Source organism: Aquarana catesbeiana, linkage group LG01 (assembly GCF_042186555.1).
Source record: "Aquarana catesbeiana isolate 2022-GZ linkage group LG01, ASM4218655v1, whole genome shotgun sequence".
In the NCBI taxonomy this organism is placed as follows: Eukaryota; Metazoa; Chordata; class Amphibia; order Anura; family Ranidae; genus Aquarana; species Aquarana catesbeiana.
Window position 1 is genome coordinate 861,880,527 of NC_133324.1, and position 13,762 is coordinate 861,894,288.

The 13,762-nt window shown below is 41.4% G+C and overlaps 1 protein-coding gene across 1 annotated transcript in view; it reads left to right on the forward strand.

Annotated features, from left to right (window-relative positions):
* The window catches only part of ADGRA3 (adhesion G protein-coupled receptor A3), a 104,933-nt gene that overhangs the window by 73,234 nt on the left and 17,937 nt on the right, over positions 1-13,762 (forward strand). The window contains exons 9-13 of the mRNA XM_073609322.1: positions 3,313-3,514; positions 7,492-7,641; positions 9,497-9,658; positions 9,742-9,945; positions 12,834-13,047. Coding sequence (XP_073465423.1) covers positions 3,313-3,514; positions 7,492-7,641; positions 9,497-9,658; positions 9,742-9,945; positions 12,834-13,047 — 932 coding nt within the window. The remainder of the gene's footprint in view (positions 1-3,312; positions 3,515-7,491; positions 7,642-9,496; positions 9,659-9,741; positions 9,946-12,833; positions 13,048-13,762) is intronic.

Consider the following 13,762-nt stretch of genomic DNA (forward strand, 5'->3'; position numbering starts at 1 on the left):
AAACATGGGGAAATGTTCTACAGAGATTTACAGAATACGTGTTTTTCTTCTAATTATAATATTTTATTTTCTTAAATATACGCCTTAAACATAATTTAGGCTTCATGTACACTAGCTTACACTGGCAGCCCCTAAACTTGAGTTTAGGAGCTTTTGCCTTTTTTTTTTTTTTTTTTTTTGCCCAAAGCTCCAAAACTCCGCTTCATAAAAGCCTGTCCATATACAGAACACATAGGCTTTTAGCAGAGTTTAGGAGCTGCCATGTTTAGGTGAGCTGTAGAGATGCATGATTAATCGTTAAAAAAAAAAATCACAATCTCGATTCAACCCCCCCTCACGATCTTAATCTGGCATTTCCATGATTCAGTGCAAAGCCGTTCTCTGCTCACAGCTGACAGCTGTCAAAAAAAAAAAAAAAAAAGGTAGCCTGCCAAGTTTAACACAACATTGCTCAGTGCTAAGATAAAAAGAAACATTGTATCATTTGGTTAGATCAAAGGGATGAACTTCGGTCTGTAAATGAGGGCAGTTTAACCGACTAAGCCTTTTTCTGACATTTGCTGCTTACAAGTTAAAATCAGTATTTTTTGCTAGAAATTTACTTAGAACCCCCAAACATTATATATAAAAATTATATATACTTCAACCTCCTTTTCCTGAATGCAGAAGAATCGCATTCAGAATAGGAACAATTTGACCGCCGACCCGGGAAAACACAAAATGCTGCAAAACGCTCTGCGATTTTGCTGCATTTTGCGTTTTTCCCCTGGCCGTCGTAAATGTAGGCCAGTATACATGAAGCCTTATGTGGTTTAAGAGCCGGTTTACACCATGGCTACACCTGAAAGGCACAGGAACGTGCTGTGTGTTGCCGTGCGATTCACATGCGGTTCTGTGCAGTGTGCTATGCAGCCCATTCATTTTGAGTTGGCTAAAATTGCACTGCAACAAAAGTAGTGCATGCACTTCTTTTAAAAAAGAAGCATTGTAACCGGATAGCATGGTACAAAAGTGCCATGCTATCCGGTGTGGCCAGATACGGGCAACTTTCTATTGACAAATTGCAAATGGAGTGCATTTTGCATGCGGTCTGAACGTGTGCTTGCACGTTCCTGTGCAGGAATAGTGTTGTAATTCTGGAGCCCTTGTATTGTTTGGCATAAACTTGAATTTCTCTTTAAAAATAAATGGTAATTTTAATTATATTTAAACAGTAGTGAATATTTTATAGATGATAAAGTAAAGGTTTAAAAAAAAAGTCAATCATTCCTTTAACATGTCCTACTTTTCTGGTCATTCACACAATTCATTTTATACAAATCAAAGCTTCTAAGATGTCTATACATGTCTATTAAGGGATCAGACAAGATGAGGATTAATGTTACTAATGCTGAGAAGAGCTGCCAAGACATACTTTGCAGTCTAATTGAACAGTAATACCCAGTGATGTTTATTTTGTAAGAACTGCCAGTGCCAGCATAGCTTTAGAACTGTGTAAGATGTTTTTTAAGCACATATAAAATAAACCCGTGTGACACTTAAGCTGGGTACACGCTAGTAGATTTTTGAATGAAAATGTTTGTTTTAAGAGCGTTTGATCGTTTTTCTAATTGGTAGTGGGGTGAAATCAAAGTTTAGTTTTTGACCATGAGAGAATTCACTCCGAAATGTTATGTTTAAAGCAGATGAAATGTTGTCAAGCCTTCGAATTTACTGAGAATTTTTATTTTACTAATGTTTCGTACATAGGAAACTATTCGTTTCTACCCAGCCTTCCATGGATGATCCTTGAGCCTAGGTTCACACTAGTGTGTGCGGAACACCGCGTGTTATGCACACAGGAATCACACCACATCCCTGCACACATCACATGCGATGTCTGTGCGATATAGGTGCGGGGGGTCCTACACCATTTTGGTGCGGATGCGATATGAGCCATACAAATATATGGCACAGACATCGCATGTGATGTGCGCAGGAATGTGGTGCGATTCCTGTGCGAATCAAACGCGGTGTTCTGCACGCACTAGTGTGAAACTAGGCTCAGGGATCATCCATGGAAGGCTGGGTGTAAACTAGTAGATTTGTATGAACATTTGTACAAAAATTCTCAGGGTGTTCACACCCATGTGATGCGATTCTGACAATCGCACTGCATTTTGCAATCTGTTTCAGGGTATCATTATTCTAACACTGATTCCCGCAGCAGATCGCATGGACGCAATGCAATGTGGGAAATGCAGCTAATGGTGCATTTCCCGCAGTGCATCAGTGTGAACCAGGCCTCAGGCTCTGCAGGACACAATGGATTAGATTTACTAAAACTGGAGAGTGAAATAATCTGGTACAGCTGTACATGGTAGCCAATCAGCTTCTAACGTCAGTTTGTTCAGTTAAGCTTTGGAAGCTGATTGGTTTCTATGCAGATCTGCACCAGATTTTGCATGCTCCAGTTTTAGTAAATCAAATCCTATATGCGTTCTTTATAAACTTTAAGCTTTATAAGCTTAGCTTGACTAATGTACACATGCAGCTCAGAATATTTTTTATACATATAAAGCCTTCTCTGTTTCTGCAAACTGTCAGGCTAAGTTTACACTTGCGGCAGGCCTTGTCACCCCTCTGAAAAACAATCCACAGTGGGTAAGAGGCATTTTGACAGGCTGTAGGGAGCAGATAGGTCACCTCATTACCATCCGTTTTAACTCTGTAGAGCCTGCACCACCTTGCCGCAAACGCGTGTATTGCACGTGGTAGCAGCGCGATTCCTTTTGCCTGAATGAGTTGTGTTCAGCAGCAGTACTCCCCACTGAATGTAACAGAGGGAATCATTTCTGCTGTAACGTGTACAACCCTTTCCGGCTTCCTTTGCAGCTTAGGGAGGACAGTAAAACTGTGGCTCAACTGCCTATTTTTACTGCCCCCTTCTCACAAGTGTAAATGAGCCCTTTAGGGCCGGTTCACACCATGAATGGCACAGGAACAAGCTGTGCCTCACAATCGATCCGGGTGCAGTGCGATTTCAGCCCATTCATTTGAATAAGCTGAAATCGCACAGGACAGCACCAAAAGTAGTGCATGCGTTATCTTACAAAATACATAGCAACCAGATCGCATTGTACTACTTTACCATGGAATCCGGTGCAGGCAAATGCGCTAAATTTGTAACCTGTGTTTTGGGTGTCATTGAGCTAAGACTGACACCCGCAGCAGATCGCATTTTGTTGTGAAGAGGGCCAAAAAATCCTTTGACCAAATGCCATAATATTGTACAGAATGCTAAAATTGAGAACTAATTATATTGTCCATTAGGTGGCCAAGAACATTGGCAGGAATTACTGCATATCTACTGTGCACCCGCTATTCTGCTGGAGGTGGTATCTATCCTGGCACCCAGCAAGATGAGATAAGAGCTTGGCGACGATGTGACCGAGGGGGCTCCTGGGCAGAGGAGGACTATTCTAAATGCCAGTATGCTAATGACGTTACACGAGTCCTGTTCATGTTTAATCAGGTATTCTTCCACATGCTTGCCTCACAATTTACATTACTGTAGATGTGACCCCTAACTGGCTGACATTTGGTTTGCTAAAACACTGTTGGCTGAATTCATAAAGAGTGTCTAAGAATGCCAATGTGCCTCCACATGACAATTGTCAATGTGGGGGACAGATTCATGTTCCTGTTGTAAACCGGTACATCAATGTGGGGCATGCAGACAGACACTAGTTCCCCATAAGGTCTGCTCTCCTTGTGATTGAAAGAAGACAGTGGATAAGTTCTTAGCCAATAGACAGCCTGCTTTCGGTTTTAGACTCCGCCCACTGCTGGTTTTCGGTCACAGGTAGAGAATGGCCCTGATGGGGAGCTAGTGTCCCATTGAGCATCACCGGTTAATAGTAGTGTTTAACAACCAGTGACAGGTGGAGAAGAGGTAGTGGCAGCAAATATGTTGCTCTGCTACACAGCGTACAGAGACAGGCACTCTGCCTATTTCTGTGCACCAACTTAGAGAGTCGGTCTTAAAGTGGTTGTAAAGGCAGAAGTTTTTTTTTTTATCTTAATGCATTCTATGCATTAAGATAAAAAAAAGCCTTCTATGTGCCTCAGCCCTTCTAACACGTACCTGAGGTCTCTCTTTGTCCTGCGATGTCCACAAGTGTGTCAGCCTTCCGAGATTCTCCTTCCTTATTGGCTGAGACACAGCAGCAGCACCATTGGCTCCCACTGCTGTCAATCAAAGTCAGTTAGCTAATCAGGGGAGAGAGGGGCCGAGGCTCAGTGTCTGAATAGACACATGGAGCTGTGACTCAGCTTGGGTGCCCCATAGCAAGCTGCTTGCTGTGGGGGCACTGAACTGGAGGTAGGGGCCAGGAGCACAGAAGAGGGACCCGAGAGGAGGAGGATCTGAGCTGCTCTGTGCAAATCCACTGCAACAGAGCAGGTAAGTATAACGTGTTTGTTACTAAACTTTACAATCACTTTAATTACCACCAGTGTTGTTAATTATGAACTAGAGGTAATTATTTGTGACAATGTTTATCTTATGATATAGAGTTGGGCGAACAGTTTAAGCTGACCAAAAGTTTGGCCCAAAAACCGCCCGTTCGGCGAACACCTGAATTTGAGGGGTGCTCGTCGGGATGTTCGCCGAGTGCCCCACAATGCACAGCACAGTGCATTCTATGCCCTGATTGGGCAAAGCTTTGGGTGCAGTGAATAGCTGGTTGTTAAGGAGCGGGCCGGGTAGCCAGCCATGGCGTCCTTAACAACAGATGGGTCATCAGCTGTCAATGGACTTCCCCACTGACAGCTGAATGAGTTGTAGTTGTAGAGGGTGACAACACTGGAACACAATTAGACAGTTGGCATTCTATACCAGGAAGTGCCTGAACAAGTACTGTCTTGGCAGGAGCACCAGCTAATAAAAGCTGCAGATTTAATAAGATTGAGGGCTGGTTCACACCACAAAAATGCACTCCAGATCCGTTCCAGATGCCTTTCTGCATGCATGTTTTTAATGCTTTTTTGGCGCGTTCTGGTGCGTTTTTGATACGTTTCCGGGTGCATTCCAGAGGCTTTTTTCTTTTTCCTGTTTTTCTTTCACTGTACTGGGGTCCGGTGCGTTTTTGATGTGTTCCAGTGGATTCTGATGCATTTTATTGTGTTCCAGCACAGTCCAGTGCAGGAAAAATGCAGCAGGTTGTACTTTTTTTCTGGAACTGGAAAGCCCTGGAACTGACCGCATGGTGTGAACTCTGCCGTTGGAAACCATATAACCTACTTTCCATGTGCTTTTGATGCAGAAAAAAACACACTGAACTGCATGTGATGTGAACTGACCCTTTCAACTTTTGAAAGTGTTTAGATATATTTTAAGTTGTTAAAGTGTGCTTGTCACTGCTATTATAGCACATGTCAGGAAGGCATTGCATTGTAATCATTGAAGAAAAATATTATGGGTATGATATACAAAAACTGGAGCATTCTGGTGCAGCTGTGCATGGTTATCCAATCAGCTTCTAACTTCAGCTTGTTCAGCTAAGCTTTGACAATAAAACCTGGAAGTTGATTGGTTTCTATGAACAGCTCCAACAGTTTTTGCACTCTCCAGATTGGGGTTGATTTACTAAAACTGGAGAGTGCAAAATCTAGTGCAACTGTGCATGGTAGCCAATCAGCTTCCAGTTTTTTTTCAAAGCTTAATTGAACAAGCTGAAGTTAGAAGCTGATTGGCTACCATGCCCAGCATGCAGACTATGAACACCAACAACTTGGGTATGTAATCATAATAAGGCTTCATGTACACTGCTGCTGGTAAACGGACGTTTAGGAGCAGTTGGGTGTTTTTTTTCAGCTGCCCCTGAACTCTCCTCTGTTATCTTATCAGTACATGTACACAGGGTCGTTTATAGTCATTTCTAGGCAGTTGAGTTTAGAAGAAAAATGAGGGGAATAACTGCGCTACAGTGAAATACATAAACAATAACAATTACAGCCGCGATTCATCTATGTAATACAAACACAGTGAAATTAAGTAAGAAAAAAAGGGGGGTTGAATCGCGCTAAAACAGATTGGTGATCATACACATCATCACCAAACCAAATATTTAGAACTAAGTGAAGAGTTCCCCTTTAGTGTATACATAATATACAAAACACATGTCAAATGAATAATCAATCCAAAAATAAAATGTTCAAAGTGATAATAAAAAGTCCATGTATAAAAAAAAAATCACCCAAGTGATATGAAAATATCTTAAAAAAAGTTCCAAAAAACATAAATTCTTGCTGTGAGAAGAAAAAAGCGTGCTTGCTCCACCACCGTGAAATCAGACTGGCCGCTTACCAGAAACTCATGATCTCCCATTACAGAGGATCAGAGAAAGCTGTTTGTTAATACTGCTTCAAACCACGACCAATGGATAAGAGACCTTATACCGAGATGGGACATCAAAGACTGCAGGGTCAGGCTAAAGATGTTCACACTGACAGGTACTCATTTTTTGGAAAGCAAAAGCGGATGTTCAGAAGCATTTGAAACGGCAAACTCCTGTACAGCTTGTAAGTGCATGTAAACGCGATAACTCGCGTTTAGCCGCATTTCGTTTACAGGTGTTTTTACATTTTTGACTATTTTGGAAAAAAAAAAATGCTTCTAAATGCAAATGCGGCATGTAAACGCGGCAAAACTGACTTTTTTAAACGTCAGTTACTCTCTGTCAAGTTAAATCGCTCAGGAGAGGTTGTAAAACACACCGTGTACATTAAGCCTAAGGCCTCCTTCACACGGGACGGATCCGAGATGATCCGCCCCGTGAACATCCGCTTGCTCAGCGGGGATCGCTCCGTGGATCCCCGCTGAGCAGGAAGATGACAGGTCCATCCCTGCACAGACGGACCTGTCACAAAGCCGCTCTCCTCTATGGGGGATCGGATGACGACGGACCGTAGAGTCCGCCGTCACCCGATCCGAAAACTGATGGAAAAGTAGGTTTTTCCTCCGTTACACTTTTTCGGATCGGAGCGCTTCGGATGTCAGCGGACATGTCACCGCTGACATCCGACGCTCCATAGATGTCTATGGAGGGTCCGTTCAGGTCTACCTAAAAAACTGACAGGCGGACCTGAACGGATCGTTCGTCTGAAAGAGGCCTAAAATGAAATGGAAAGTTGTTTACAGATGGGGGTTGATTTACTAAAACTGGAAACAACTTTCCATTTTGTTTTATTATGATTATATTCCCAAGCTATTGGTGTTCATGGTCTGCATGCTGGGCATGGTAGCCAATCAATCAGCTTCTAACTTCAGCTTGTTCAATTAAGCTTTGAAAAAAAACTGGAAGCTGATTGGCTACTATGCAGAGCTGCACCAGATTTTGCACTCTCCAGTTTTAGTAAATCACCCCCCTAGTGTAATTTACTGATCATCGTGACCAGATAAAGTAAGTATCACTTATCAATTCATTTTTGAACATTTGTTTTTTGTAGATGCCACTAAACCTCACCAATGCAGTTGCAACAGCTAAGCAGCTTCTGGCCTACACAGTAGAGGCTGCAAATTTCTCGGACAAGATGGACGTTATCTTTGTTGCTGAAATGATTGAGAAATTTGGCCGCTTTGCAGAAAAATACAAGGAGGTAAGCTTAGATATTTTTATTTATAATTTTCTGTTTATTTGAAGACTTTTACTATTTGGGCACAGAACTCCCCTGGCAGCTGCTCAGCGGAAGTGTGGATGGCTCACTGGTCTTTGAAAGCCATAGTATAGGGGAATATGACCAATTAAGGGTGGGTCATTGCTATGTTGTCTTCATTGCAATTGCTGCACAATCCATTGTCTGCACAGTTGTTGCATGGTGACTGTATCTGACCGTTCTAAGGCATGTCTCCTTTTAGATTCAGTAAATAACAAATGATCTGTGCATTTTACTCACTTGCTGTCTGACCATAGTACATAAACAGCCAGATGGGCAGCTAAGTGGGCAGAGGTCATTTTAAAACCGGTCACTCCTTTTTAGGTGCTCATGTATATCCTCTAGTGTGTGCATGAGTAGCAATGTGTGAGTGCACTGTCTATTGGGCAGCCTGTCATACACATGTCTGCATGCTGGACCTTCTCATTACAGGGGTGGTCTATGGCAAGCAGCAGGCTGCAACCTGCTGTGGGTCATAGTTTTAGGAGTGCTGCATCCCCGTTCCCTTCACTCCTTCCCAGGCAGCTACATAAACGGTTATGTAGGGAGGTGAGGGGCAAAGATTTTAGGTCAGACAGTAATTAGGAACTTTCAGAAGGGGAGAGGGCTATGACTTGCAATGAGGGGGAGGGCTCTGCGAATTGACACTCTTTGGCTTGTTCCCTAGCAAGTTCAGAGGCACATTGCTGATCAATAAAAAAAAAAGTGTTTTTGGAAAATAAAAAGCAGGTGTTTACAAAACTAAATATTTCTGTGCTTTCATCTGCAATTTTTTAAGTTGAAGACACAAACCTTTTAACTTGGCATAAAAAGAATATGAATGGGGGACCTTTTATCAGAAAGCAAGACACAATATTGTATCTTATGTTACAGAGCAAAATTTGATGTGGGGAAAGTGCTGGCCAACTACATTAAAAGTCTGGAAATAATTTTACTTTTTTTATATCATACTGTAGAGTATAGGATGTCCTATCATTTGAGCCCAGTCTTGCCACACAGAGTTGATCCATCTCTGAGCAATCCTCTTTTATTGTTCAGTGAGACAATTTTTGACAAACTGAGAAAAACTTTGTCAAGTCCTCCCCCTTGCTGTGAGTGACAGGTGATTTACATATCTTGTGCACTAGCTTAAGACATGCATTATTTTTTTAATTCCCTCCCCCACTCCTTTCTTGAGCAGCTCTGCAAGGATTGGCTGTTCCACACCTCACCATGATTTGGCATGCTGAAGTCATGTGGTTACTTTCCTGTCTTTTCACTGGATGTTAGAGATCATAGCAGAAGTTCAGTGTTAGAAATACACAGGGGAGTGTAGAGGTGGACGGGGAGTCTACTAACATCACGACTCCACCCACTGAGCTCCAGACAACAGACCCACCCACAGAATCTGCAGTTTTTCGGGTCTCATAACAGACAGAGGGGAGACATTTGACAGGTAAAGATAATAGATATAGATAACCCCCATGGCAGTAGTTTAGAAAAGATGACATTGGGTTTACATCCACTTTAATAAACTGATTATCAATCTTACTATTAAAATCTCTATGTTATATGTATCAAATATCTGTTATTGGGCTATATGCTTATGAGAAGCCTGCAGTTATTTAAAGGATGTTTATTGTTTTTCCTTTTTTATTTTCTATTTATTTTTTCTTCTTTTCTTTGCTTTGACCCAAATAGCATTATAGATTTTACAAATGGCTAAATGAGCCAGAGGAGGGACATACCATCCCTCTGTTTTTTAGTAAGGCTGAATTGTTCATATGAAGGAGTAATATTTGTTATCATTGTGTTGCAGCTTGGAGATGTTATGGTGGACATCGCCAGTAACATCATGCTGGCAGATGAGCGCGTCTTGTGGATGGCGCAGAAAGAGGCGAAGGCCTGCACCCGCATAGTGCAGTGCTTACAGCGCATTGCTACTTATCGGCTGGCCAATGGTGCTCAAGTATACTCCACAGTAAGTCCTAAATTTTACATCATTCAGCTACTGAATTTGTGCAGTTTGTGTATCACTAATGTATTCTCCTATTTCTCTTTCAGTACTCCCCAAACATCGCTCTGGAGGCCTATGTGATAAAGTCCACTCTCTTCACTGGCATGACCTGTACCGTGTTTCAGAAACTGGCTGCATCCGATCGCACAGTGTTAGCTGAAATAGGCAAGAGAGACCCAGATGGGAACTTGGATAAACAGCTGAGTTTTAAGTGCAATGTGTCCAGTACCTTCAGCATAGTGGCATTAAAGGTAATAGACCAGAGGTGGGCAAATATATGTATGAGGTCTATTGTTGGCATCAGTAGGCAGCTTTAGTGAACAAGAGCTTTCCTCAACGTTTAGTGTGATAACTTCACAAGGTAATTCTCTGAGCTCGTTTTTCCCAGTCTGAGCTTTGTCCAGCCCAGGTTACCTGTTAACTTGCTGTCATTTATATGTCCATTCTCCAATCACTGTCTTAACTAGACGTTTGCGTGTTGCTTCCTTACGGATTGAAATTTGGACAAAATTTCCATTGATCTGCGATTTGGATACATCCGAATCTCTCAATAGCAATAGTAAGGAATTTCAAGGAATCCAAAATAAATTATAACGAAAACAACAAATTTATTCTATTCATTTGTTTGCAACTTCAGAGGGTTTTGCAAGTCTAATGCCGCGTACACACGGTCGGACTTTTCGAACGGACTTGTCCGACGGACGCCTACGGACCAAATCCGGCGGACAATCCGTTCGTGTGTGGGCTTCACCGGACCTTCAGCGGACTTTTCCAGTCGCAAATCTGACGGACTTTAGATTTGGAATATGCTTCAAATCTTTACGTCGTAACTTCGCCGGACTCAGAAATCCGCCCGTCTGTATGCTATTCCGACGGACAAAAACCGACGCTAGGGCAGCTATTGGCTACTGGCTATCAACTTCCTTATTTTAGTCCGGTGCACGTCATCACTCACGAATCCGTTGGACTTTAGTGTGATCGTGTGTAGGCAAGTCCATTCGTTAGAAAGTCTGTTGAAAGTCCGCCAAAAGTCTGTCGAAAGTCTGTCGGACGGGCTGTCGGACTTTTGTGGCTGAAAAGTCTGACCGTGTGTACGCGGCATTATAGTACATGTCACACTGTGTATTGTTATGATTGGCCAAAGGCGCAAAAAAAAAAAAAAAAAAAAAAGCAAGCAAGTCCACATTGAAATTACAAGCAAATCACTAACAAGTCCTAATGCAAGGTCGCACTGGAAACCTAAGGAATGAATCTGAATCTTCCAAAAATACAAAACGATTTGGAACAACAAATTTATGAAACAAATCCAAATATAGGAAACAAATTTTGAAAAACAAATCTTTCTAACATAACAAATGTGATGAAACAAAATGATTGACTTAATGAATGAATCCGAAACAAAATTTTTTTTTCGTCATGCACATCTCTAGTCTTAACAAATAGGAATCTGACATCTTTAGATTCCAAACGCGGGCAGTTAGAGGTTTTTCAGTCTTTTTTTTTTTTTTTTTTTTTTTTTTTTAACTGTGTGCCACCCAGACCTCTAACCTTGATTCAAGTGAGGATTGGTTACATCTTAGTACAGTGACCATTTCCTTTTCTACCAGGTAGTAAAATCTATGTGTGTAACATGACACTTCTGCTGAGCTGCTAACACTAGCAAGTACTAATTATTGTGTAAACAGTACTTAAACCTCTAAAAAAAATAGTGGAATAAATAATGGCGCTGACTGAAAAGCTAATGAACAAACAAACATGTGAGTGAATGATAAACAATAGGTGAAATATATATAAACAAGTGATATCAACAAATATTAGTGACACCTAGTGATCAGTGCCAAACTCTATATGGATGAGCACTTATATTTCATATCACATTACAAAAAAACACCCTGTGATAAATGTGAAATAATCCAGTCTCTCTTGCTAGAGTGCTAATATATAGTCCATATAAACTGTGAATAAAATCTTCCCCCCGGTAAAAGCACCTCCCACACTGTAGTAAAACAAAGGTTGGGCACACAGTTAACCCTTTGATCTCCCCTGATGTTAACCCCTTCCCACAGCGACAGTGCATATTTTTTAACACTGATCACTGTATTAGTGTCAGTGGTTCCAAAAAAGTGTCAGTTAGTGTCCATATGTCCACCGTAATATCGCAGTCCCACTATAAGTAGCTAAACGCCGCCATTACTAGTGATAAAAAATAATAAAAATATCCTATAGCTTGTAGACGCTGTAACTTTTGCGCAAACCAATTAATATACACTTATTGAGATTTTTTTTTACCTAAAATATGTAGCAGAATACATATTGGCCTTAATTTTTTTAAAGAAATTCTATTTTATAAATTATTTTATTGGATATGTTTTATAGCAAAAAGTACAAAATATTGTCGGTCTTTTTTTGTTTATAGCGCAAAAAAACCAAAGCAGTGGTGATCAAATACCACCAAAAGAAAGCTCTATTTGTTGGAAAAAATGACATAAGTTTTATTTGGGTTCAGTGTCGCATGACCGCATGACTGCCAGTTAAAGTAACGCAGTGCCGTGTATCAAAAAATGGCCTGGTCATGAAGTGGGGCAAACCTTGAGCTGAAGTGGTTAACTAGGACCATCTCTCAAGGTCTGCCTAAGAGGAGAGAATGGTGTCCTCAGTTTGCTCCCCTCATTTAGTCCTGTTCAATGTTTGATTCTGGTGGGTCACAGATCTTGGGACTGAAGTGTGTGTGTGATAGTCATAGAACAAGGCAGCATCAGAGGAATGAGATGTGTGGGTGTGATGAATTTTTGCACTAACTAGTCACAGACTGAAGATTACTTTGAGCTTACTCTGATTTCTTTGAGCGGTAATAAATAGTCACAAATATTACACTTGTACACTGATAAGTGTGCATGCACATAACCTGAAAACAAAAAACTGTTGCTAGGATGGTGTGTTTTTCCCTATGATTACACTGCAGACCAATCATGTAGAACATGTAATCTTTATGTAGCTTAGCTGAATCAAAAAATAACAATATGGCAACCCATGATGCTGGTAAAAATGTCTTTGTGAATGTTCCATTGGTCAGCCCATAGAAATGCACTGTTTATATCTGCTCTGTAAATATGACCACTTTTTTCTTGTGTCTTCATAGAACACAGTAGTGGAAGCCTCTATACAGCTGCCGGCTGCTCTGTTTGGGTCCAGAGAAAAAAGAGAGAAGAGAGCCGTGGATGAATCGGTGTACAAGCTTCAGCTGATTGCATTTAGGAATGGAAAGCTTTTCCCAGCCACCGGAAACTCCACACACCTCGCGGATGATGGCAAGAGGCGCGCAGTGGTCACGCCAGTCATTCTTGTCAAATTAGGTTTGTATAAAGCTATCTGCACCTTTCCATCTCAGACACATTCATATGTGAACGCTTGTTTGTCCCACTTGAATTGGATCCAAGATCTATATACCAGGGGCCAGTGCTCTTTGGTCCTAGGTAATCCAAAGGCTTTGTTCTATGACAGCAAAATATTGTAGCGTTTGGTTGGCTCTTATTAATGAAATGAAGAAAATATATTTCTTGTAGCAGCCAATCTGGTTCTGTAATGGAATTATGACAGCTAAAACATCATTGGTTGCAAGCCACCTGTCTTTTCTTTAGATATGTAAAAATATATCCACATGGGTCATTTCTGTTATTAGGAGGAAGACTCTGCTGTAGCCTCTTTGTATTAGATATACTATATATGTCATCCTATAATCCTCTGCTTTGTGCATGTTTTATAGCAGTTATTCAACTTTTGCTGTACTAACACCCCAAATATAAATCCATTTACTGCATAAATGAGTAGGCTCTTGCCACCAGGGCTATTAAAGTGATACTAAAGTCTAATTTTTTTGGGTTCAAAAATAATAAACACATTATACTTACCTGCTCTGTTCAGTTGGTTTTGCACAGAGCAGCCCAGATCCTCCTCTTCTCAGGTCCCTCTTTGGTGCTCCTGGCCCCTCCCTTCTGTTGAGTGCCCCCACAGCAAGCAGCTTGCTATGGGGCACCCAGGCCGAGTCACAGCTCCATGTGTCAATTCAGA